This window comes from Sylvia atricapilla, chromosome 14 (genome assembly GCF_009819655.1).
Source record: "Sylvia atricapilla isolate bSylAtr1 chromosome 14, bSylAtr1.pri, whole genome shotgun sequence".
NCBI lineage: Eukaryota > Metazoa > Chordata > Aves > Passeriformes > Sylviidae > Sylvia > Sylvia atricapilla.
In genome coordinates this window covers 12,239,800-12,264,287 of record NC_089153.1, presented here as the reverse complement: position 1 = coordinate 12,264,287, position 24,488 = coordinate 12,239,800, and the positions used below count along the sequence as shown (strand labels likewise).

Below are 24,488 nucleotides of genomic sequence, written 5' to 3'. Positions count from 1 at the left end.
CCAAGGTGTTTGCCCAAGGTCCTGCTTCCCTGGGAACCTCCCGGCCCTCTGGCCCCACTGCTGTAACAGTGTGTCTTTTTGGAGTGCAGCTACAGCCTTTCTAAATCCCAGTCAGTCTCTCCACAGAGAAACCAAAGCAAACCCCAATCTGGTTGTTGTGGATCGAGTCACACAAGGATGGCACACAGGGTTTCCAACATTGCAGGGCTGGTTGCTCTTTTCAGCACAGAAAATAGGATTTAAACAATTCCCACCAGCATCACCGTAGTGTTTCCCCACATCCTTGCCTGATTCATCCTGTCAGTTTTGTGACCTTTCTTGCTGTGAGTCACCAAGATGTGGTTTCAGCCCCAGGGCTCCTGCCACACTGACTCGACACGAGGCTGGTGTGAGGGAAGTGGTGCCGGTCACCCGAGTGGGAATAAAACAGCCACAACCACTGTGAGAAAGTCCTGAGGGATCCCTCCCACCCACTGTGTCCAGACTAAGGTTTGCCCTCCTGGAGCGTGGGGCTGGGCTGGCAGTGAGCTTCCTGCTGGGCTCCAAGGCTGGACAGAACCCCAGGGACCTTGAGGCAAGGCTGAGAAGGGGGTCAGAGCAGGAAGGGTTTCTGGAGAGGCTGCAAAGTATCCCAGATCCTGCAGAGCCAGATACCACCCGTAGTGTGGACAGAGCTGCACGACACACTCACATGAAGGATAAAGTCCATTTATTTCATAACAAAGGGCAATACAGGAGCTTGCATGATCCCTTGCCAGTGGCTGGCCACAAACCCGCTCCTCCCGCTTTACCTGCCCAGGTGAGGCATGCACAGACTCCCCAGCAGGGCTGGTGAGATGGGCAAACAGCGGGAGCTCTCGCTGTCAGGAGTAGGGTGTGCAGCCAGTGTGCAGACAGGAGGGCTGGCAGGAACTGCACACAATCCCCTGCCCCACAAGACCCAGTGGAACCAAGAGCCCTGCAGGACTTTCCTGTAACATTTCAGCAGATAATGGATAGAGAAGCCAGTGCCAGCTGCACGTCTGCTGTGCAGCCAGCACGAGCTCTGTCATTGATGCTTTTAGCCAAGTGCTAAATGCACAACCAGAAGCCACATCCATCTTGCTTTGACTCTTTTTCCCCAACAACCTTGACAGCTAGGATTCCAAAGAAGAAATAACTTTGCCAGGCATTTTCACTCCTTGCTGCTTGCATGGGAAAAGACGGTGTCACTAGTGAAGGAAAGACCAGCCTGCCTCCCTCACAGGAGCAAGATATTTCCAGTTGGACACGTCAGCAAAGTCACATCTCTCCCCACTGCTGCCCATGCTGTCATTTTCCCCCACAGTCCTTGTCAGCTCAGTGGGCAAAATGAGCAGTGGGTGCTCAGCAAGAGCCAGGTACAGGAGCATGTCTGGGTGCTGGCCCACCCCAGCTCCTGCCCAGGCTCCAGCTCTCAGGGGGGCCCATGAAGGTCCCTGGCACAGGGTGCCATGGCTGTAGCCCCCAGCCCAGGGAACTGGCCGTGCCCCAGTGCCCGTGCCTCACACGATGCCGTTGCGCGTGGGGTGTGTTCGTATTCGGTAGACGATGACGGCAGTGGCCGGGCACAGCACCAGCACTGTCATGATGAGGATGGTGGCCAGGATGATCAAGACGATGACCCAGATATCCAGGATGTGCTTGGGGAGGTCGGTAGGACTCGTGAGGTGAGGGAGGTCCATCCTGCAAGGAAAAGGCAGAGGGGTGGTGGGGCAGCCCTCTCCATCCCTCCTATGGCCAGAGTCCCCCCCCCGTCCCCTGCTGCTCTCTGCAGGGTCACCCCTGTAGCCAGGTCCAGCTTTCACCTTGCGCTCCTTCGAGAGCCTTTGATAAAAGCTGCTTCAATTACTGCCAAGATTTATAGCGTGCTTTGAAGGCACTCGATAAAAGCCCGGGGAAAAACTTCCCTATTAATTGCTACTGTTTGTTATAGGAGCTGATAAAGGAAAGCCACAACGGGGCGTCCCGCTGGTCACTCACCGGTGTATCATCACCTGGGGAAACGGTGGGGTCAGGTCAGCCAGGAGCCCCCTCGTTTCTGGGGAGTGTCCCCCCCAATCCTCACCTCGTGCTGAGTCACGGAGTTATCCATCAGCCGAAGGGGACGGAGGGGCCGGGGAGCGGGGACCCTCCTCCACGGGGACGGCGCTGTGCCCCCGTCCTGCCCCGGCACCTCGCGGGGGGGCGACACGATGCCGTGGGGGAGAGGCGGCAGCTGCCTGTGCCCTGCCCGTGTCCTGTCTGTGCCCTGCCCGTCCTACCTGCCCCATCCCTTACCTGCGGCGCTGCCAGGCTCCGGCACACACTCCGAGTCGGGCTCCTGCTGCAGCTCCTGCGAGAAGCGGCGGCAGCGGCAGATCCCGCCGGGAACGAAGACTCCCGCCGGGAGAAAAAGACTCCGCCTGGCCCCGCCCGGCCCGGCCCGGCCCGCGGGGGACGGCAGGGGAGGAGAAGGGGAAGGGGATAGAAAGAAGGGGAAGGAAAGGCAAGGCACGGGAAGACGTTTTTTCTACACCAGGATAAGATAAGAACACACTCCATCTCATCCCACCCAGAAAGGGGTTCCACTGCGGGAGACCATCTGGAGCTGAACCCGATGGTCTTGGGAGGGACCGTGGGGACATTTCACTTCAAAGTCTTTAACAAAGGGTCCTCCCTACCCCGTTCCCCTCCTGCCTCAGCAGAGTTCACAGGCACCCACTTTCCCCCGAGACTCAGGGCAAGACCACCCAGAGCTTCCACAGCCTCCCGCAGCGAGGTGCCCGAATTCCCCAGGGATTCCCCAGGGTGATTTACTGAGACACGGGCAGAGAGCATCGCCAGGGAGGGGACAGACCTCAGCCCGCCGGCTGGGAACGGTGTTTCTGCTGCCCAGTGGAATATTCCACTCCACTGGTGATGCTGGATGGCAAAAGCAACATGGGACGCTCTGACTTTGCTTCTGGGACACAAGCTGAGGGTCAGTCATGGTGGTAGCCACACACTGCGCCTTTTATTCCTGCCTTTTCGCAGGGAAACCTGTTGGATTTCTGGTGGAAAGCTGGAAAGCCCTACCGCATGCTCTCAGGACAGCCCTGGCCTCCAGGCACCCCCTGGAGCAGCTCTGCCGGGAGCAGTGCACAGGCAGCCTCCTCCCTGCCGGCTCCCCTCCAGCTGCTGCAGGCAGATAAAAAGTGGAGTTTTTAATGCAAGCAGCAGCAGATCCTCATGGACAGGGGTTTCCTGCGCAGCTGCAAGCAGCGGGCAGAGGGCAGGGACTGACTCCGGGCACTGTGTGGGGATGGATAGCAGGGTGAGGATGGGGGATTCATGCCACAGGCCAGGCTGGCACTGGTGCTTGTTTGGGGTATCCAGCAGCAGACTGCATGTAGCTTGCTGATGCAAGCTCTGATTTCCATGCACACAGCACAGCATCCACAGGCTTCGTGTTTTTCTGCTGATCCCACAGCATAGGAGTGTTCATTCTTTGTCAGGATCCTGTCTTAGTGGACATGACAGGGAAGAGAAACCACCTTTGGGGTGTGAAAAGGTCACCTCCTCTGCTGTGCTCTGGTGAGACCCATCCGGACCTCCAGCTCTGGGCCCCCAGCATAAGAAGGACATGGAGCAGCTGGGGTGACTCCAGAGGAGGCAATGGAGATGTTTTGAGTGCTGAGCCCCTCTGTCCTGGAGCCAGGCTGGGAAACTGGGGATGTCCACCCGGAGAACGCAAGGCTCCAGGAGAACTCAGAGCCCCTTCCAGCGCCCAAAGGGGCTCCAAGAGAGCTGGAGAGCGACTTAGGACAAGGGCTCGGAGCAACAGGATAAGATGGAACTGTATCCCACTGCCAGCAGGCAGCGATAGACGGGATGTTGAGAAGAAATCCTTTTCTGCGAGGCTGGTGAGGCACTGGCACAGACCAGCGGTGGCTGCCCCACCCTGTCAGTGTCCAAGGGCAGGTTGGACGGGCCCGGAAGCTCCGGATGTATGGAAAGTGTCCCAGCCCATAGCAGGGCTGGCACTGGGTGTGACTGAGGGCGCGTCCACGCCGCCTGCCTGCCCCGCGGGGTCACGTGCTCAGGCCGGCGTGGTGACGTCAGACGACGGCGCGGTGGCGTCAGGTGGAGGCGGCGCGGCGGGGCCCGCCCGCTCCCAAGATGGCGTCGCTGCTGCAATCGGAGCGGGTGCTTTACCTGGTGCGCGGCGAGAAGGAGCTGCGGGCACCGCTGCCGCAGCTGTACTTCTGCCGCTACTGCAGCGAGCTCCGCTCGCTCGAGTGCGTCTCGCACGAGGTAACGGCGGACCGGGCGCGCCGCACCCGCACACGGGGCGGGACCGGGAGGGACGGTGCTCTCTCTGTGCGCAGCGATTGGGTCGCTCTCCCGCCACTCACTCTTTTTCTGCTTTGCTATTGGTAGTTGGCGCGGCAGGCGGGTGGGCGCAGCGCTGCACGGAGCGCGGGGTATGGCCGCGAGTGACGGATGGGGCGGTGCTGCGCGTTGGATTGGCTGCGCGCTCCTGTCCGTCGGCGGAGCTCGGGCTGTGATTGGCTGAGGCGTTCCCCTCATGGAGGATGTGCCCCCCGAAAGACCCTGGCCGAGGGAGCGGGCGCCCCCCAAAGCTCGGTGGGGCCCGACCGGCGCCGCGGGGACCCCTCAGCCCTCGGCGGGGCCCGACCGTCGGGTCAAAACCCCCACAGCCATCCCCATCGGGCCCCGCCGTGGAGGGGCAAGGACCCCGCCCCAGACACACAGCCCTCCTCGTTAAACACTACGATTTTTGTTGTGTGTGGGGAGTTGGCTTCATAATTTGTCAAAATAAAATCGCTGAGACTGGTTTTGTGGCAGTCTGGTTGAATTAAGAAATTGTGATAGATTTAGAAAGCCTTGGTAGAATGACTGTGCAGCCCACATCTCAGAAGAGGCATCTTTAGGGAATGTTAAGGCCTCTGAAGAGTGGATTTGTGACCTGGCTGTATCCGTCATGAATTCACTGTGGGGTGAGCAGTGTAGTCATTGTGCATGGCCGTGCTTGATAATCAGTTTGAGTTGCTCTTCAAGAAGGGGCCCCCCAGTCTCGCTGCTGTTGTTTTAATTGGCAAAATACGCTGTGACAGCAGAGAGGTACAATGCGTCTTCTGAAATATGCATGTATCTGACCAGTGTAACTGTAAGGACAGAATATATTTAGGTCTAAATAGAAGATAAAACGTTAAAACTGTTGTTCAAGCTGAAAAATAAGATTCTGGTAACTGCTAAAGGTCAACACTCAGCTGATCTTTTCCCATGTACAAGGCAGAGTAGTTTAATCCATTCTAACTTAAGAAAGTTTATAATTTATGTTATTAAAGATTAAAATCTGGCTGAGATGGGCTGAAGTTTTGCATACCAAAAAATATCTCAAGCCCTCCCTGTCTTCACCCTGCTGTTGCAAGACACAAATCTTTGTTGGATCATGTGGCAGTTTGGGGCTTTTTGGAGAAAAGTGTGCTGGGTAACGTGTTTGATGTGGCTGTGTCTTCTTCAGGTGGACTCTCACTACTGCCCCAGCTGCCTGGAAAACATGCCTTCAGCTGAAGCCAAGCTGAAAAAGAACAGGTGAAGTTGCTTGGTTTTGGTTTTTTTTTTAATCAAGGCTCCCTATTTAAAGCAGTCCCCTCCCATGTCTGTCTGAAACTTCAAAAATTACATGACTGCTTGTTATAGTTGAGTCTGTTTTGGTGAGTAAGTGTCTTTCCATGATGTATCGTGTGCTGTTCATGACTTCTGGGGTTTTTTTTTAATGACCTGAGCTCCTAATACAGAGTTTTTTTAGTATCACATTATGTTTCTTACTGCTGCTGCTCTTATGTTGACTCTGAATCCTCCAAGTTCCTGTGATGGCTCTGCTGCCCATTATCCCTAGTGCTGTTGCCTGGGAGTTAATGATCTGTTGGTTTAACGCTGATGTGGTTGCTGAGAGCATTTCTCCCAGCCTGGGACTCTTCTCAGAGCCCTGCCTTGTTGTTTGCAGGTGTGCCAACTGCTTTGACTGCCCCTGCTGCATGCACACCCTTTCCACTCGGGCCACGAGCATCCCTGCGCCGCTGCCCGACGACCCGGCCAAGACCACCATGAAGAAAGCCTATTACCTGGCCTGTGGCTTCTGCCGCTGGACTTCCCGGGACGTTGGCATGGCAGACAAGTCTGTGGGTAAGGGACAGTTAAAAGACAGAAAAATGGGTTACAGCACGAGCCCAGTTTGTGTTTTGAAGGTAACAGATAATCCAGTTAGTTTCATGACTCTACTATAGATTTGATATCTGTCTAGGATTGGAGTTGTAGCTGGAAATTCACAGGAAAACTCTTTGTTGCTAGAGACTCCTCTGAAGAGCTGAGCTGAGTTAGTGGAATATGTGACCTACTTCCATGCCTGCGTTACCTGACTAGTGAGAAGACTGTCGAACTGTTTTAGTCAGTGCACTCTCCCCACAGCTGAGATCTTGTTTGTGTGCTTTCAGTCTTTGAAGTTGCACAGTCTGACAGCATAAACACCTAATTTATTTTCCATCACTTTTGTTCACTTAGACTTATTCCAGAGTTGCTAGTCAGTGTTTGAACTTGGCTTTTCTCTTCACAAGAGGACTAGAACAAAGCTTTCATCTATTTTTTGGTATGTGAGATGTACAGAAAAATACCTGTCAGACTCCAGAAATGGGGTTGAGTAGGCCAAACAGATCCTCTGATTTTCAGTGTATGTGACTGAAAATGGATTCAGAGGATGCAGAGACAGCAGCAGGCAGTAATAATAAGAGACACACATATAAACACATGTACCTGCTGAAGTGGCTCCTGGGTGTTGTCCCGAGTATGTGTCAGGCAACATTTGTTTAAAAACACAATGTAAAAGCTGTCAGAGCTCATTCATTTCAAACCTGCTTGTGCAGCACTGTCAGAGATGTATATTTGTACAGATATCAACTTAAACAGTTGCAATGGTAGGTGTGGCAAAAATGGGGAATGTCATATTTTATAAATAACACCAAGATAGTTGGCTGTTGGGTGTGATTTCTGTGTGGCATCTGGAACCCTCCTGTGGACTTTGCTTTTTCTCTTCTCTTGTGCAGCGAGTGGTGGCTGGCAGGAGCCGGAGAATCCTCACACACAGAGGGTGAGTGAGCGGGAGGGCTGTGCTTGGGCTGAAATGCATCAGCCAGAAAGAGCTGTTGGAGTGTCAGGCCCTCTCAATCACTTTTTCTGCATCTATATAATCCTTCAGATACCAGTTCCAGTTCCTAATCTACACCTTGACTGAATTCAGTGGAGGGAAGGCCTCTTAGAGGCTCCCCTGAGGATATCGCAGTATAAAATCTCCTTTTGAGAAGAAGCTCAGTTGAAACCAACCTATCTAATGGTGCTGTTAAGGTGAATGTGCTGCGTATGTATGTGAAAAAAAGCTGTTTTCCAACCAAAAAGTGTGTCTAGGATCTGGAAAACACAACTGCACCTTTAACACCCTTCCCTGTTACCCTTTAGGGCTCCACTCTAAATGTGACCAGCCGTGAGGAGGGGGGAAAAGATGCTAAAGATGCTGTTTGCTCTGCCAATCCAAATTGCTCAGAGTTGGCCACATGACATTACTCTCTGCAGTCATGGCAAATTCGTGAACAAAGTCTCAGTTGCTGAATTGCAAAGTGAGACTTGGACACTGCCCTCCAACACACATCATTCCCAAGGGAGGGTCAGTTTGTCACCCACAGCCTGGGTTAAGACATGTTACGGTACACAGGCTTCTTCAAGTACATCCTGCACAATACAGTTGCTACTAGGAACAGAGTGGAACAATAATACGAGCCCCAGCTAGCTCACAGGCAAATGCTGCAGCTGAGGTGACAGTGCTCCCTGTTCCTTTTCCTCCCTCCAGATTAACAAACTGGTTGAGTACTACCAGCAGCTGGCTCAGAAGGAGAAGATCGAGCGGGACAGGAAGAAGCTGGTGCGACGCCGCAACTATGTTCCGCTGGCCTTCTCGGTGAGCTGCTTGTGCCATCCTCTCAGAGCAGGAAAAGGGATCCACAGCAGCCTCAGCCTGGAAAATTAGACAGTTGGTAGCACGATAGGGCTGCCCAGTTTTAGCTAATTCAGGACACCATGAAGAGAATGAGACTTTCTTTAGGGATGAATACTTTGACACTCATTACTGTGTATTACACTGCCACTCTCTCTGATAGTCCTCCCCAGCAATGCCAGAAGGGTTCATACTTGTCGTGTCAAGGAATATGTTCTCCAGCAGTGAAGTGCAGTGCAGCTGCAGCCACAGTGCCTGTGGCAGCTCTTTCTCAGGACAGTCCATCCCACAGCTCAGTGACAGATAGATCATCATTGTCTGACACTCCTCTGCATGAAATCTCTACTGAAATTAACCCTAAGACTTGGTTGTGGATTGAATGACTTGTTTATTGTACCTGGCAGGTAAATGCTCACTTTGTTTAGCTGGGTGACTGCATATGCTTGCAACTTCAAAGAATTGTGCTTGCTCTGTGCCCTTGCTTGTGTCTTATGGCTGCATTTTTTGTCTCCGTTGCTACCTGCTGCTATTTTGGGGGCTCTCCACAGCAACACACTATACACGTAGTGGTAAGTCTTTTCACAGTTTCTGCTGGTGTTAAAGCTTTCATGGTACCAACTGAAGGGGAGTAACAGATCCTACACCTGGCCTCAGGACCTCTGGCTTAGGTGTGCCTAGAACAAACACAGGTGAAGCCTAACTCTTCAGAGGGTGACATTTGTTAAAAAAAAATCTTGTGTTAGTTTAGAAGCAGGGCAGTATATTTGAGTAAGTAATGTACAGCTGAAAAACAGTCCTTCACCAGGCTTGGCTGAGACACAGCTGTCTGCTTGGCCAAGACAAGTGCCACTAACATTAATCATCTCATCCTTGAAAAATCACCAGAGTAGGCTGATGCTCATATTTCTCATTTGGCGAGAATTCAGGTTTTCAGCCCTGCCCAGAAGGAAGATTTCTGCCTCCAAGCATCCTGGGTACAGCTCAGCTGTAGAAAGTTAAGGAGTAGCTCAGCTATTTCTGGTGAGAGACACTTGTAGGTAATGAGGCTTGTAGGAGTTTGAACCTTTCAGCTGCATCAAGTAGTGCTACAGAGCCTTTCAGATGGATGCCTAACCACGTCAACCCATATTTTTTGGCAGCTGAACTCTCATTCTACACTACTTGACATGGAGTCGCTCTGAAGAGAATATCTAGGGAAAATGTGTCAGTAGTGCAGGCTGGTGATTTGAGGAAGGAGCAAAAAGCATTGTTAACAGTAGCCACACACATCTGTCTTTCCCCATCTACAGTGCAGTGGGAATTGTTTTCTCCTTGCTAACAGTTCAAGCAGAAAAATGTATCTTAGGAAGCATTAAATACCTTTTCCTTTTTGCTTTCCTTTGCTTGTACCCCCATGCTTGTCGTGCAGCTCAAAGGATGAGTTTGCAGCAGGTCTTTTTGTCCCATCAGGAAGCAGAGCTGAGGGTGACAGTTCCTTCTTTCCTTGTAGGACAAATACGGCCTTGGAACGAGGCTTCAGCGCCAGAGGCCCGGGGCTCCCATCAGTGCCCTCGCTGGACTCTCGTGAGTCTCAGGGTTGGGTTTACCCTTGGGGGGAGGATTGGAGGTGTTTGGCAACTCTAGAAAGATGATAGATAATTAGCAGATAGCAGCGAGGGGAGATTTCTCCTTTCGAGCACTGCAGAGGTGTCAGATCCTTGGGCATCTCTCTGCAGCAGCTCCAGATGTTCTGCTTTCTCCCAAGAGGAACAAGTGAGTGCTCACACCCTTCTTGCAATTATTGTTGTGCAATCTCAGCTCTCACTGCCTTCTGTGCTATAATGCAGTTACTGCTGTTATTGTCAGAGCACACATGCCCTATTTCATTACTTATGCCCCTTATTTTGCTTTAGACTGAAAGAAGGAGAAGACCAGAAGGAGATCAAGATCGAGCCAGCTGATGCAGTGGAAGAAGTGGAGCCTCTTCCTGAGGATTACTACACAAGACCAATCAATCTGACAGAAGGTAAAACCTTAGTACTCTGTCACTTTCTGGCCTTGCATTTTGTAACATGGGCATTGTGTAAAGGCTTGTGATGTTCCTCAGGACCCAAGTTTCTGGTAATTTTTGTGCTGGGATTGAAATACTGGGAAATATGTGACTTTTTGAATGGTTACTTGGAATGCAGCCTCAGCTTCATGTTGTACATGGAAAGCTCAGAGCCAGAAGGCCTGAAGGGTTATTTAATTTTCTTGCTGGCCTTTATTTCTGTGTGTGTGAAACATCAACCTTTGGATGGAGAAAAAAGCTAATGTCCTTTTTAAAATAATAGCAGGAAATAAGGAAATAGCAGCTGCTGGGGAGTCGGAACCAAAAGTGGGCTGTTGAGTAACAATTGCGCATTGCTTTGACATCAGCTTGGAACAGCCTGTGTACACTTGCCTGTTCTTCAGCTGACTCATAAATTAAATCCACAAATACTGTAAATTAATCAGTAGACTTGGTATGAACAGGATAAACCAGCAGGTACAGGAGTGATGTGGGCTTCCAACTGACATGGCTCCAAGTGGAACGGATGATGTTGGTAGTTCTGCAGGCCTACAAGGTCTGCCAATATCAATTAATTCATGGAAGGGGGTAGATCTTCATGGTCTCCTTTTCTCATGAGGTTGTTGCCATTGTAAGTTTGATGCTGGTGAAGAAGACAACTTTCCTAGCTCCCCACAGTGAGGGAAAGGCTGCCACGTGGCTCACTTGCCTCTTAAGCACTGGAACAGTGAGGAGCCTGCATTTTGAGAGAAACCCATGGGAGGCTTTGGCTGCTGGGAGTTTCTTGCTTGGGAACTATGTTTTTTCTAATTCTACATGTGAGTCTGAGTTATGCAAACTCCTTGCTAAGAAGCTGTGTATTGTACTCATGCAGCACCCAGCTGTGAGGGTAACAAAGCTGTGAAACTCATTTGCTGTGGTGAGGGAAGGAACCACGTTCTAGATGATTACAAAACTCTTGTTTCCATCTCAACTCAGCTTTGAAGAAAGATGTGGGTTCCTTGTTTCTCCTGGGCCAGCACTGATGTTCCTCCCACATTACTGTGCCCAGTCAAAGCAGCCCTTTATTCGGCTTTTGCCTTTCTACTTATTTCTACAAATGTGATAGTTGCCAGTGGCTTCTGAATTACAGGGTGCAGGTGAAATGAAGTGTCTTAGATATGGTGGCAGGTCACCACACAGTGTGAGGTGCATATGTAAAATCCAGCTGGAGTTTCAGTTTCTGAGACATTTCTCTGTCTTGCTTTCTGCTGTGCTCCCAGTGACGACTCTGCGCCAGCGCCTGCTGCAGCCTGACTTCCAGCCCATCTGTGCTTCCCAGCTCTACCCACGTCACAAGCACCTCCTGATCAAACGCTCGCTGCGCTGCCGGGTAGGGAATTCAAGCCAGAGAAGGGCCTTTTCCAGGCTCTCAGGACTTGGGTGCTGGGAAATGGGCTGTGTGTTTCTCGTTTAAAAGAAATGGCTCAAATGCTTCTGGTTGTTGAAAGTTCTCAGCCAAGTTAGTGGTAGTGGCAGTAAGGGGGTGAGGGAGGCTGTCACATCTCTGGTGTGATGATGGTTGTTAAAGGGGGACAACACTGTCAAAGATGCATAAAGATACAAAGGTGGTTTGTGCTAGTGCCCTGCCTAGCCAGAGAGTCAAAGAAGACTGCCAGTACAGTTGAAATAAAAAAAAAATAAAAAAAATACTGTTACTAAAGACAAAAGTCAACAAACAGAATATTAGGGAGAATACTGAAGTGCAAGATATTAGTGCAGAATACTGAAGATGTCACTAGAGTGAAGAAAGAGGGTATTTCAGAGAAGCAAAGCAGAGATCTGGAAAGTGAAGACAAGCAAGAGTTAAATCCAAGTTCTGCTGTTGGCTTTCTACATGGCCTTTACTATATGATTTGTTTTCTCAGCCATACAAGGTTATTTATTTAGCTAGTTCCTAAAGTAATAGAGCAGTATTCCTGTAAGTATTTAAAATGTAGAATGCTTTGCAAATGCAGAATATTTTCTCAGAAAGAAGTAATGTCAGGCTGATCCTGTATTTGAAGAGTAGCCTATGAGGAGATCAGGATATCTAGCTGCTTCATGTTTTTAATGGATTCTGTAGCATAGGTCAGAGGGCTTGCACTTATTTGTGCTGCAGTCAATGTCCAGGTGTTTTCAGGACTGGTTCCAAGTCTTGTGATTCTGAGGTTGCACTGGTAGTGCTGGAATGACATTTTGGAGTATCAGTAGCTGAACACATTGATGGCTACATGCACCCCAGATAGTTTTTGTGCAGTGCTGGAGGCTGTAATGTCATGGCTGGTGACACAGTACTTGTGGCTCTTCAGTGTGTGACTGCACACCATCTTTTGGTGCTGACTTAAATACCTTTCTCTCTAGAAATGTGAACATAACCTGAGCAAACCAGAATTCAATCCAACCTCTATCAAATTCAAGATCCAGCTGGTTGCTGTGTAAGTAAGAAATGGGGGCTGAGGGCAACAACTCCCTGTTCATGCTTAGTTAATGCCTTTTATTTTAATTTCCTTTGACCCCTTGTGGGATTGTGTCATCCCTTAGGATGATGTAATCACCTTTTAAAATATGTTTATTTAGTTTATCTGTAATAGGTTTGCTTGCTGATCTACTAAAGATTTCAGCAGTTTGACAAAAACACTGCATGCTGTGCCAGCCCCAGACTGTAGCAGGGGTTTGTAGGATTAGGGTTATACAGCAAAAGGACACTTCATTTTTCCTTTTAGGAAAGCTCTAATAGCTTTACAGATGGCAACACAGTCCCTCACAGTCATTTGCTCTGTTATTTTGTAGTAACTACATCCCTGAAGTGAGAATCATGTCTATTCCCAACCTGCGCTACATGAAGGTCAGTAGCTTTTCCAAAATTGTCTTAGGCTGACATAGCCAGGAGCTGAGAATGTGGGATTTTTTTGGAAGATGACATGGTGTGTAATGATTGTTCCCTGAGGGCTCCACTCACTCCATTTAGAGGATGCAGGGTTTAAGGGAGTGGCCAGAGTAACTGCATGTACTTGTCACTGCAGCAGTAGATTGCTGTGCAATGTGACATCAGGCATCACATCTGGCATCACAAGCACTTGCCAATGTCTGAAGAATAAGAGATGTGGAATTGAGGTCTCAGCTACACTCCCAAAATACATATTTTTTATATTATTAGTTTTGCATGGCATTAGTACCTTTCTTATGGATGGAGGGTGGTCACTGTCCATCCATTGAGAAGATGTGATGGAATTTTTGAATGTATTGATCAGTCGGAGAAAATGGAAGTGCTTACAGTAACAATGAATTTTAGCACAATTGCTTCTTGAACTGTGATTCCTGAATCTCCCCAGGAGAGCCAAGTCCTTCTGACTCTGACTAATCCTGTGGAGAACGTCACACATGTCACATTGCTGGAGTGTGAGGAGGGAGATCCTGATAACATCAACAGCACTGCCAAGGTATTGATTGTACCCTCCTGCTGTGCAAGCCCAAGCCTCTTCCAGGGTTTGGGTGCTGGGAAATGGGAAATGTCACCAGCGTAAACAGCAGCTCATGAGGTATTTTGAAACTGTGTCTGTTCATTGATATCCAAAACACAAGGGAGAAATTTATTATTTCACTGGCAGGGTGGTAATCAGATGATCCTGGAGCAGAGAAAAACTGAGGATGGATCACTTTTGTTAAACTGCAGTCCTCTCACAAGAGGAGAGCCCTCTTCTGCTTGCAGTGTAGCTGGTGATCAGTGCTGAAAGGCTTCTTTCTCTCCATGCTCTGTTTCAGGTGGCAGTTCCTCCCAAGGAGCTTATTCTGGCTGGCAAAGATGCTGCAGCAGAATATGATGAGCTGGCAGAGCCTCAAGACTTCCAGGATGACCCTGAGTGAGTGTCCTGTGGGGATCCTCTCCCTTAAAAACTTGGCTCTTTGAGTAACTCACTCTCTTCCTGTCTGTCTCAGTGTGGTTTGAGTTCCTTTGAGAGCATTGTTCCACTTGGAACAATGCTTTGAGAACTTGGCTGACCCAGTGTTCCTGTGTGTTCTGCCTCGCAGCGTTATTGCCTTTAGAAAAGCCAATAAGGTGGGAGTTTTCATCAAGGTCACCCCACAGAAAGAAGAGGGCGAAGTGACCGTGAGTTTCAAGATGAAGCACGAGTTCAAAAACCTGACTGCTCCCATCCGGCCCAGCGAGGAGGGCGACCACACCTCGGAGGTGATCTGGCTCACCCACCACGTGGAGCTCAGCCTGGGCCCCGTGCTCCCGTAGCGGCTCCCAGGCTCGCTCCCGCCGGCTGGATGGACTGGCACCCTGAGAAAGCACCTGCTGAAAGGTTCTGCCAGAGCTCCTTTGTGATGTGTGGGTGTGCCACGGGCCAGGCCAGCCGCCAGGAGGGGGCTGAGGCTGCCGTGGTTTGGGCTGGTTTGTTCTCTCCCCCCTTGTCGTAGTGCCCACTAACCACCAGTCCACTTCCCCTCACTGCCACAGGCTAGACTAACTTGCAGCACGTGTTAGAGCACAGAAAAAGATCTCCCTCCAGGTTTGCACTGAATTTGGCGCTATCAACGGATTATTAGGACTGAATTGGGATTTATCAGCAGAAAAGAACCCATACTGGTTTTTTTCTCCACAAACCTGATGTTCCATACCCAGTAATGCACAACTTCTCTTTCACACAGAGCAATGCTCTTCCCAGATAAACGTTTTAAGGAGTGTCCCTGCCTTCTGCATTCTGGCAAGTTACTGCCAGCAGCACGATCCTTTCTTTTCATTTTCTGCTTCCTCATAGGATACCTCAGCCGTGGGGGCTGGGCCATAGAGCCCTACCCCTCTGGCATATGTAGCTTACTTAGCCAAGGTGGCAGATGTGTTTTCACAAAGGAGTTGATCAGTTTGCCTTTAAAATTTAAACATAGTGTACTGTAGTGTTCATGGATCTGACTGGCAACCAAGCCCGCCATCAGCCCGCTGCATCGCAGCAGGATGTGGCAGCAGGATGTGCTACAAACAGGAAGGGAATTCAGGTTCTGCTACAGCTCTTGACTGAGGCAGGATTGCTCCAGTGAGGCTCCCTGGCAGACTTCAGCTCAATAAATGTTGTGTTGCTAGGGATTGTAGCGATGAGGGTAAGAAACCTGGACTGTTAAGATTAGTTCTGGTAATGATAAAGCTACAGTGGTGATTTGGGCTCATAATCTTTGTTTTTCCAGTTAGGGCGGGTGGGAGGGAGGTGTAAAGGTGAAAACTCATTATATGTTAAGTACACACACTACCAGAAGGTCATTTACCCGGGGTGTAATTTGGCTGCAGTCCAAGCTAAAATGGGTGATTAAGAGCTGCGTATCCAAGAGACTGAATTACCAATAAGTGCATGGCTAGTGCAGGCAGGTGAGATGGCTCTTCCTGCAGAGCATTCCCACTTCAGACGCTGACCTTTGTTAAACATTTCTGAGGGGCTTTCACATGCTGCTGTGCTGGGAAAGGCTTGAATACCAGCCAGCCATGGCCGTGTCATGATGCTTGTGCCATGGCTCTGCCAGCCTGCATCTGTGAATCCTCTGCATGGAGGGGCAGGATGAGGCTGCCTGCTCTCTGGGGGGGTGGTGCAGCACCCCAAAACATCTCCCTTAGTGCAAGGAACCTGCCATGGTGTGCTGGAGGGTTTCATCCCACAGCCCCTGACTGGCAGCGGGTCTCAAAGTAGCGAGGCATCACGTTTACAACTCTGTGTAGGTGACACACAGATCTACAGCATGAGATTGAGACTTGTAGTTAGTAGTTAATATGTAGTGCTAGTGCCTGCTGCAGCTTTCCCTGTCCAGATAACACAGCACTTCACCTCTGGCCACAACTTCCCCTGTTCGGTAGCCAGAACAGCTGCTGCACTTGCAACACGACCACAGAAAGACCTCCCAGGACCCAGGCTTTGAGCAGTGCCTGGTGCTGGAATTTGCTGCAGGCAACGGGACCTGCGCCCTTCTCGCTCCAAACAAACGGTGCATCGGGTTGTGGCGTTCTGAGAGCTCTGCCGAGCTCAGCGAGCTGATTTCTCCCCTCCCTGTAGGTGCTGTAGGCGATAGGAAAGGTATTGGCGTGTCCCTGCCTCTCTCCCCTCCCCGACAGGCGCCTGTTGCCTTATGCTTGACGTCGTGTAGTGACCTTCAATAAAACAAAAACAGTGGTTCTCGGATTCTTTGCGCTGGCTCTTATTCCGGAACAATCGTTATTTAAATAAAACAAAAGCGGATCTCCCCGGTCTTTTCCCAATGGTCTCGGTCCTGTGCTCCACCCCTCTCGTTGCCCGTGGTCTCGCCCGTTGAGCTCTGCCGCGGCGCTGTGACGTCACCGTTCCCCAGCCCGCCTTTTCCGTCACGGCGCGGGTGGAAGTGGCGTCACTTCCGGCCGCCGCCTGCCGGCAGCGGAGCGGGGCCGCCATGTCCACATCGCTGGGCTCCAACACCTACAACCGGCAGAACTGGGAGGATGCGGTGAGGGGGGGTGGCCGCGCAGGGCCGGGAGAGCCGGGAACAGCGGCCGTGGGCCAGCGGGGCACTGCTTCGCTGCGGGAGCGTGTGGGGCGGCAAGGCCGCGAGGCCAGGGGAGGGCGGGGAGGCGGCCCCGGGGCTGGGACCTTCCCTGAGGACCCGCTGCCTTCACTGGGGACCCGCCACCTGCGGTTGATCCGCCCGGGAGGGCTCTGCCGCGGTTCCCCGGCGCTCCTTACGGCGCAAAGAGAACGAGCTGCCCCGCCGCTCCTTCCCCAGCGCCGCGCTTCAGGGCCTGTAGCAGCTGGGAGCCCCTCCCGGTGCTGCGGGAGCCGAGCTGGGGCCCTGTGTGCCCGTGGCCCTTCGAGCCGAAGCTCTCCCGAGTGGGCCCAGTGCAGACAATCGCTGCTGAGGGATAACGGGGATTATTAACCTGCTGCAGTCCAGGCACTGACAGATTCGGATCTCAATAACACGCCTTTCATTTGGTTATTCTGAGTTTTACTCCAAGCTACAATAGTCAGCAGATTATCGTTCTGTAGTAATTTGGGCCTGGGTCGTGGCTTGCAGCTCTCCCGGTGTCTCTGAATTCATTTGTGTCTTTTAAGCTGTCTGATGAGTGAAAATAGATCATTGTTCAGAGTGTGACTTGAAAGCTGTTGTGATGGCAGAGCTTGTTACAAATTCCCGATTTTCTTCTTGCTCAATCCAGGACTTCCCTATCCTGTGCCAGACATGTCTTGGAGAAAATCCCTATATTCGGATGGTATGTGCCTGTTGGACCCTGCACTCCTTCCCTCTCTCTGTGGTGGCCCTAAAGCTGTGGGTTTGGGGACTAAAATAGGATTGGGTACAGGTGGAGATGCTGAAGTCAACACACACTCCTGAACAGCTGGTTCTGCACGACAGCATCTGGTCCCAGCCATTGGTGATGTGTAATATCATGGTTAGGGGTATGATTTAAGCACAAATCAATCCAAAAGGAGAAGAAGATGACATAGTCCAGTGTCTGGAGTGTAGGAAGTTGTAGAAAATTAAGTTTTAGTACTGGCAAACTCCAGCATGGAGAGCAGTGAGCTGCTTAAATTCTAACTAGTGCAATTTCTAAAACGTGACGAACATGCATATCTAAAATTAGGTTAAATGTGACTTATGGAGGTAGTTTTAAGTTGCTGCTTGGTTTGCTCTGTGCAATGTGAGTCAGTCCATGTTATGTTACTTTTCTCTACCTGGCCTAGTCCCCATGACCTACACTGACATTATTTCCTTCACATTCATGTTCCACAACGTTTGCTGAGAGAAATTGGGTTGTTCTTGTGAAGCATAACCCTAATGCTACTGTAGAACGTATTTCAAAACCTGTTTGTTTTCATGGGCTTATTCCATGTAACATCATCTTTCTGTAAAAAGAGCTGTTAATGTTCCTTTCCATTCTCACCTTTATCAGTACAGGAGGTGGGACTTAAAATATTCTGTTTTAAATGAAAGCTTCTAAACCAAAAGTGTATTGAGAGTATTTAGGATTTGTATTTTTTGTCCTGTTGACTTCCCAAGGTGTAAGCCAAATACACAGGGGTGAGTCAGTCTAAATACAGCATAATTATGAAAAAAACTTACTATGTTATAACATCAATTACATGTTTTATGTTGAATTGATGATATTTCATGGTTTTTTTCGTTGTTCTTTATTATATTCTTTTGTTGTTCTTTATTATATTTCAGACCAAAGAAAAATATGGAAAAGAATGCAAGGTACGTTTTTGTGTTTTGAAGAAAGAATGTCAAAATGGGTACAGATCTAGGAATAATACATTTTAATGATTAAAAGCCTGTCAGCTTCAGAAAAGTGCCTATCTAGGTTAACTTAAAATATTTATATAACTATATAAATTTTTAGGTCAGTCTACTGTGCTTGTTAAACAAAGTCAGTTGGTCCTAAATTAGTAAAATTATTGAGCAGATCTTAAGTCTCTCTAAAAAATTCTTCATGTTTATCAGAAAGAGGTTTTGCAAATGCTGTTGTACTGTATTTGAAGTTTTTACAGCATTTTAAATGATCCATGTTTTCTTGTGTGAGTTTGTTGTTTTTATTAAGAAGTGCAAAATATCTGGAGTTGGGGTTTTACTGTCTATGTTACGCATGGCTATTTGGTGATTTGTGTTGGCTGTCCAAGAAATAAGCCACAATTATTTCCAGGAGCAAGAAATACTCAGTGTTCCCTGGACTGAGGGAAATTAAAGCAGGTCTTTGCCCTCTTATCAGTTATCATCTGAGGTAGAGAAAAGGTATAATTTGGAATTTGTACAAACTGAGATTGTATTATGTACTCAAGGATAAGAGGAGCATCACTCTTCTGCACCAGAGCTCTCATAAGGAGCTCTCATAAAGAGAGAGCACCAGCTCTCTCCTGGGTTGCTGTTATGCTGGTGCCTGATGTATCCATCATTGTAATTCATCTCTAGAAGCTCCACACTGACATCACCTGGAATCAAAGAGAATTTCCATGTCTTCGAGTAGATATGCACTCTAGTTGTTGTCATAAATAAAAAGAAAAACAACAAGGGAAAAAAAAGATTTCCCTAAAACTTCCTTCTTTCAAAGTAAAACCCCAGATAGAAACAAATATTTCCTGATCTCTGTGTCTTAGCTTTAGGACAGAGAAGTTATATTTATGGTTTGAAGAAGCCAGATGGGTGTGGGGTTTGTCTCCATGCAAGAAGCAGAGTGGTGGCTCTGTGCAGAGTGACCCAAGTGCCACCTTTGTGTCCCAGATTTGTGCCCGGCCCTTCACGGTGTTCCGCTGGTGCCCCGGGGTGCGGATGCGCTTCAAGAAGACAGAAGTGTGCCAGACCTGCAGCAAGCTGAAGAATGTCTGTCAGACCTGCCTGCTCGACCTGGAGTATGGTATGTACCCAAAAACCTCATCCAAGACAAGGAGCTGCCCTCTGAAATGGGAGTTGGTGAAATCACTTTAAATGGGTGTGTGTAATTGGCACTGGACAGTCTTTGAGAAGAACAGGTCTTGGTGGTCGTGTCTCTTCAGAGGTTCAAGGGCAGAGTGGTTTCCCTGAGCCACAGATGAGTTACCTCTCAGGCTGCAGGTTGCAAGAAATCCCTGTTTCTGCTCTTTCAGCTTGTTCTTCATATGGATTGGTTGGGGTTTTTTTTGTTTCGTTTTAGGTTTGCCTATCCAGGTCCGGGATGCAGGACTCTCCCTTAAGGATGAAATGCCTAAATCTGACGTCAACAAAGAGTACTACACACAGAACATGGAGCGAGAAGTAAGTGTAACCAGCCCATGATCATGCTTTTTGGGTGGCTGTATGTGGGGAGGAAAGGGCAGCTATGACCTAGCTTCTCTTGAAACCACTTGCTTGCTCTGATTCTGTGCATTGGTGTTCAGTGCTGATATACACATAACTGTGTTCTATCTGCTTTTAGATAGCAAATTCTGATGGCACTAGACCAGTTGGTGCACTAGGAAAAGCTACTTCTACCAGCGACATGCTGCTGAAGCTGGCCCGAACCACTCCGTACTACAAACGCAACCGTCCTCACATCTGTTCCTTCTGGGTTAAAGGAGAGTGCAAGAGAGGAGAGGAGTGTCCCTACAGGTAGAGACACAGCTTGAGCAGTCAGCCTGTTCACCACACTCAGATGCAGCTTCCCTTGGAGATGCTGCAATGGGCAGGAGACACTGCAGTGATTTGAGTCAAGGCAAAACTTGCATCCAGTGCCAGCAAATGAATCTCTGTGGTAGCAAATTGGTTTGTGAGAAGTTGGCTGTGTTCTCTGCCAAAGCAGTGACTGCAGCTCTCCTCTTGTGTAGTCAGTTCTTCCCGTTCATGGTTTCATTCCCCTCAAGCACAGATCTTTGTGTTTGAACAAGAGGCTGTTTCAAACCCAGCTCTTGTGTTTTGTAGTGCTGAGTGTTGAGCTGTCAGAAGCGCCATTCATTCAGAAGTTGACGCAGTCCTGGCTGCAGTTGAAGTTTTCAGGGCTTTGTTCTATTTTGGCATGTTTATGTGGACAGGGTTAAGGATATAATTGACCTGAGGACTTGAGAAGGGAAACTGGCAGCTGCAGTAATTTTAATCCATTCAGTCATTCCTGACATTATAAAATGCTTTGTTTGCTGAACCCTAGGCATGAGAAACCTACAGACCCAGATGATCCCCTGGCTGACCAGAACATCAAAGATCGCTACTATGGAATTAATGATCCTGTGGCTGACAAACTCCTGAAACGAGCATCAACCATGCCTCGTCTAGATCCTCCTGAAGACAAGACTATTACTACACTGTATGTTGGAGGGCTTGGAGATACCATCACTGAATCAGATCTCAGGTGTGTTGGTGAATTTGTATTGCCCTTGCCTTTTTGTTTGACATTTTGATAACAGCTCTTCAAGTGAGGAACAGAAATAAATCTAGCTTGTAATGGGGAACTGGTTGGTGGGCAAGTGCAGAGGAGTGCCAGCTTGTTGGAGAACAAACATGCACATTTCAAATGCTTTGATTAAAATTTATCTCTTTAAAGATGAGTCATCCCTTTGAGCTGTTGGGGATACTGTGTAACCCTTTTTACAGGGAAGTCCTGTATCCTATAGCTAGCTACTGAGAGAAGCTGCTGCGGAGCTTTTATTGCTCCATAATTGCAGAGGGCTGATTATGATTAACTGATTGATCATTGATTTCTAATGATTAGTTTGAACAGGGGATGGAGAATAGAAAGTTTCTGAGCATACCTATTTCACCTGCCTTATATCCTGTGACTAGGAGGAGGAGTGGGGTATCATAATAATTTTTTTTGTCCTGTACAGAAATCACTTCTACCAGTTTGGGGAGATCCGGACGATAACGGTGGTGCAGAGGCAGCAATGTGCCTTCATCCAGTTTGCCACCAGGCAGGCTGCAGAGGTGGCTGCTGAGAAATCCTTCAACAAACTCATTGTCAACGGCCGCAGGCTCAACGTCAAATGGGGAAGGTCAGTGTGGGGGGAGGAAGCCTGGAGGGTCTGCAAGGTTCTTCTCTCAGTTTACAGTCCTGGTCAGCAGGATTGGGTGTTATGCAGAAGTAGATACGTGTTTGGTAAATAGTTGGGGTCCTCTTGCATTTTGGTTTGTTTTTTTTTTACAGTGGAATCTAGCTTGGAGATGACACAAGTAAGATACAGGATTTCTTGGTTGAGGATTATGGATGAGTTTTGGTAGCTTTGCTCCTAGTCCATCTCCTGTAAACAGTTTGCAAACTTGGTACCATGTGTGTAACGTTCTGAAGAAATATCTTTGGCCTGAAGAAATGGATCTGGAATAGATAATATGAAGCCAGTGTGGTGTAAATATCTCCTTATCCTGCTTTTCTCATCCTTGTTCTCAAACTTTTGTCTGTTTTTCAGGTCCCAGGCAGCAAGAGGAAAAGAAAAGGACAAGGAAGGTACTACAGAATCAGGGATAAAGCTGGAGCCAGTTCCAGGACTTCCTGGAGGTAAGGGAGTTGTATTCATCTCTGAACACTTAATGCTGACCCACTTCCATGAGCAAGGCTGCTGTTAAACTCCTGGGAGCAATGACAGTTCAGGATGGTAGAGGCAGTGGTGAGCCCAGAGCAATTACAGTAGGTTTGCAGCAGATCCAGCTGGATGGGAGATTAGCTTTTTCTAGGAGCAAATCCATGATGAGAAAAGTTGTTTATGTGATCAGTAAAAAGTTAAAGCTGAATTCAACCTACTTAGGTCAGAGATACTGACAACCCACGCTTTTAATGCTTTCTTAAATCCACTGACTGCAAAGCAAATCTGGTTTCAGATGAAGGAAATTGGTGACTGAGGTTTCAGGGCAGTTATTCTTCTCAGTCCAGTTCATACATGCAATAGTAGCAACACTTTGCCCTTGTGAAAGCATGTGTTGTGCTCCATCTCTGAAGGCAGACGCCTCTGCTTGTCTTGTCTGAGAGATTTTCCATAACCATGTGTTCTTTTTCTGCAGCCCTCCCCCCTCCTCCAGCTGCAGAAGAGGAGGCTTCTGCAAATTACTTCAATCTACCTCCCAGTGGCCCTTCAGCCGTGGTGAACATTGCCCTGCCACCTCCTCCTGGCATCGCTCCACCGCCGCCTCCAGGTACCTGTGTTTCCCCCTCGAGAGGGGTGTGAAATTCAGTGTTAGACAGTCTCTTCGTCCTTGCCAGGCCATGCTGCAGCACTCATGCATGCCCTGAGCTGATTTTCCTCATCCCTGATCACACAGTGTAAACGGATGATCTAAACTGAGCTGTCAGCACAGTTTAATTAAACTGAGCTGCCTGTTGTGGTTGGTATTTGCTTGCAAATTCCCAGGCATGCTGGAGATCCCTGTTACTGGTACTGAGACCTACTCAGTGCTTTTGCTGGCTGTGTAAATGCCACATTAACCCGAACTTCAAAGGGTAATTTTGCAGCTGGTTGAATGCCAGTATGTCCTTGGCTCTCTGTATATCTGTCCAGAGATGCTGTCGGTTTTTAATGGAATTTTTGATTCTTGTAGATGTATTTTCTCTGTTCTGTGGTTGAGTAGAAAACATTTAGAAAACACACCTGCCTGGTCCCCCCACCACCTTTTATTTTAAGGATGTGTGTTGGATAGGGATTGGCCCTAGTTGTACTGAAAAGAGGGGCAGGAGTTTGGGGAGATGTGCACATTTGTGAGGCACAGCTGTCAGCCAGCTGTGGTGTCAGTACTTTGAAGCAGCAGTACACACACATCAGGTTTTCTGTTGCTTTGCCTGAAGCTGCCAACTTTTGTTTCTGCAGGTTTTGGACCACACATGTTCCACGCCATGGGGCCTCCACCTCCCTTCATGAGAGCCCCAGGCCCCATCCACTACCCATCCCAGGATCCCCAGAGGATGGGTGCCCACGCAGGAAAGCACAGCAGCCCCTAGCACGTCCTGCCACCCTCATCCTTGAAGTAAATGTTATTTTCTAGTTACCATGGTAGCACCATATGTTGAGCTGTGGGTGAGCTAGAGACGCCTTATTTCCCTGCTTGCAGCCACAGGGCAAGCTGAGCCCCATGTCTCCACTTATAATCGGGTTCTTGATACATCCCAGGTCTTTGTATTAGTGTGGGGGGTGGGTGGGGGACAGACTGAAGGTCTGTCGGGGGTCTGTGGGTCTGGGGTACCAGAATTACAGTGCTATCTGTGTATCCCATTGGCACACTTTTGAAATAAACTTCTGGAAAAACAAAACCAAACTCTTTTCAGGCCCTTTTGATGTCTTCAGTTGGAACATTAATGGACTGTTAAAATGTAACTAGCAACTCTTCTCTGTCAGGTAACTAATGATGTATTATTCTAATGAGATAATAAACCAGGACTGATTTAGAGTTGAAAAACGAGTTCCTCAGACCTTGCCAAACCCATGGCTTGGCCTTACCACTACACAGAACTTTCCTCCCTCCTTTTTCATGACTTCTTGATAAAAAAAGACAAGAAAACAAAGCCTTTTAAAGTGCATCGCTTCTAATCCTGAGCAAGACAAGTTCTGGGTGAAGTGAGAAGCCCTCAGGCAGTATGGGCATGACATGGAGTGACAGGTCAGCAGTTACTGATATAACCAGGTGACAGCCCCCAGAGCCTGGGCTTGTGCTGCCTGCGGGGCAGGGCAGGATGCAGTTGCCACTACTCTTGGGGAGATTTGAGGCTTTCAGGGCCTGTGAAGCAGCATCCCCTTAAGCTGTGACATGGGTTCCACTTCTTGCTTTGACAAGAGATGAAACTTCTTCCTGTGCTCCAAGTGTAGTGGTTGCCTCAGAGCAGCTGCATCCTGCCTGGAGCCTGCAGCTGAGCGAGGTCTGTGTACATGTGGCTGGAGGATTTTGAGTTTATCTCCACATTAACTGCTTTCATCCTGTGGATCTGTGGATGTCTTCAGAACAGGATGGGGCCTGTTC

The 24,488-nt window shown here is 49.0% G+C and overlaps 3 protein-coding genes across 3 annotated transcripts; 2 read left to right on the top strand and 1 right to left on the bottom strand.

Annotated features, from left to right (window-relative positions):
* Window positions 1–692: 692 nt before the first annotated feature.
* Window positions 693–3,157, bottom strand: SMIM3 (small integral membrane protein 3). The gene is made up of 2 exons (XM_066329184.1): window positions 2,299–3,157; window positions 693–1,704 (listed from the first exon to the last, which is right to left on the bottom strand). Exons 1-2 carry the CDS (start codon window positions 2,643–2,645, stop codon window positions 1,524–1,526), a joined length of 528 nt encoding a protein of 175 aa, XP_066185281.1. The 5' UTR covers window positions 2,646–3,157; the 3' UTR covers window positions 693–1,523.
* Window positions 3,158–4,087: 930 nt separating this feature from the next.
* On the top strand, window positions 4,088–15,266 carry DCTN4 (dynactin subunit 4). The gene is made up of 13 exons (XM_066329182.1): window positions 4,088–4,293; window positions 5,528–5,598; window positions 6,014–6,192; window positions 7,107–7,150; window positions 7,904–8,011; window positions 9,537–9,610; window positions 9,940–10,052; window positions 11,339–11,448; window positions 12,459–12,532; window positions 12,888–12,942; window positions 13,430–13,537; window positions 13,860–13,957; window positions 14,127–15,266. The coding sequence occupies exons 1-13, from the start codon at window positions 4,159–4,161 to the stop codon at window positions 14,338–14,340; spliced, it is 1,383 nt and encodes a 460-aa protein (XP_066185279.1). The 5' UTR covers window positions 4,088–4,158; the 3' UTR covers window positions 14,341–15,266.
* A 1,168-nt stretch (window positions 15,267–16,434) lies between these two features.
* On the top strand, window positions 16,435–23,522 carry RBM22 (RNA binding motif protein 22). Its single transcript, XM_066329183.1, has 11 exons — window positions 16,435–16,559; window positions 17,269–17,322; window positions 18,279–18,308; window positions 19,329–19,461; window positions 19,738–19,838; window positions 19,999–20,171; window positions 20,704–20,904; window positions 21,380–21,544; window positions 21,956–22,044; window positions 22,545–22,676; window positions 23,345–23,522. The coding sequence occupies exons 1-11, from the start codon at window positions 16,506–16,508 to the stop codon at window positions 23,473–23,475; spliced, it is 1,263 nt and encodes a 420-aa protein (XP_066185280.1). The 5' UTR covers window positions 16,435–16,505; the 3' UTR covers window positions 23,476–23,522.
* Window positions 23,523–24,488: the final 966 nt, after the last annotated feature.

Bases quoted from the DNA above. Each gene is read 5' to 3' on its own strand.
- SMIM3 (XM_066329184.1), bottom strand. From the start codon at position 2,645: ATGTCCCCACGGTCCCTCCCAAGACCATCGGGTTCAGCTCCAGATGGT. The intron at 1,705-2,298 runs GTAAGGGATGGG...TTTTCCTTGCAG, and splicing joins GGAGCCTGGCAGCGCCGCAG to GATGGACCTCCCTCACCTCA.
- DCTN4 (XM_066329182.1), top strand. From the start codon at position 4,159: ATGGCGTCGCTGCTGCAATCGGAGCGGGTGCTTTACCTGGTGCGCGGC. The intron at 5,599-6,013 runs GTGAAGTTGCTT...TGTTGTTTGCAG, and splicing joins GCCAAGCTGAAAAAGAACAG to GTGTGCCAACTGCTTTGACT. The intron at 8,012-9,536 runs GTGAGCTGCTTG...CTTTCCTTGTAG, and splicing joins ATGTTCCGCTGGCCTTCTCG to GACAAATACGGCCTTGGAAC.
- RBM22 (XM_066329183.1), top strand. From the start codon at position 16,506: ATGTCCACATCGCTGGGCTCCAACACCTACAACCGGCAGAACTGGGAG. The intron at 18,309-19,328 runs GTACGTTTTTGT...TTTGTGTCCCAG, and splicing joins AATATGGAAAAGAATGCAAG to ATTTGTGCCCGGCCCTTCAC. The intron at 20,905-21,379 runs GTGTGTTGGTGA...TGTCCTGTACAG, and splicing joins ATCACTGAATCAGATCTCAG to AAATCACTTCTACCAGTTTG.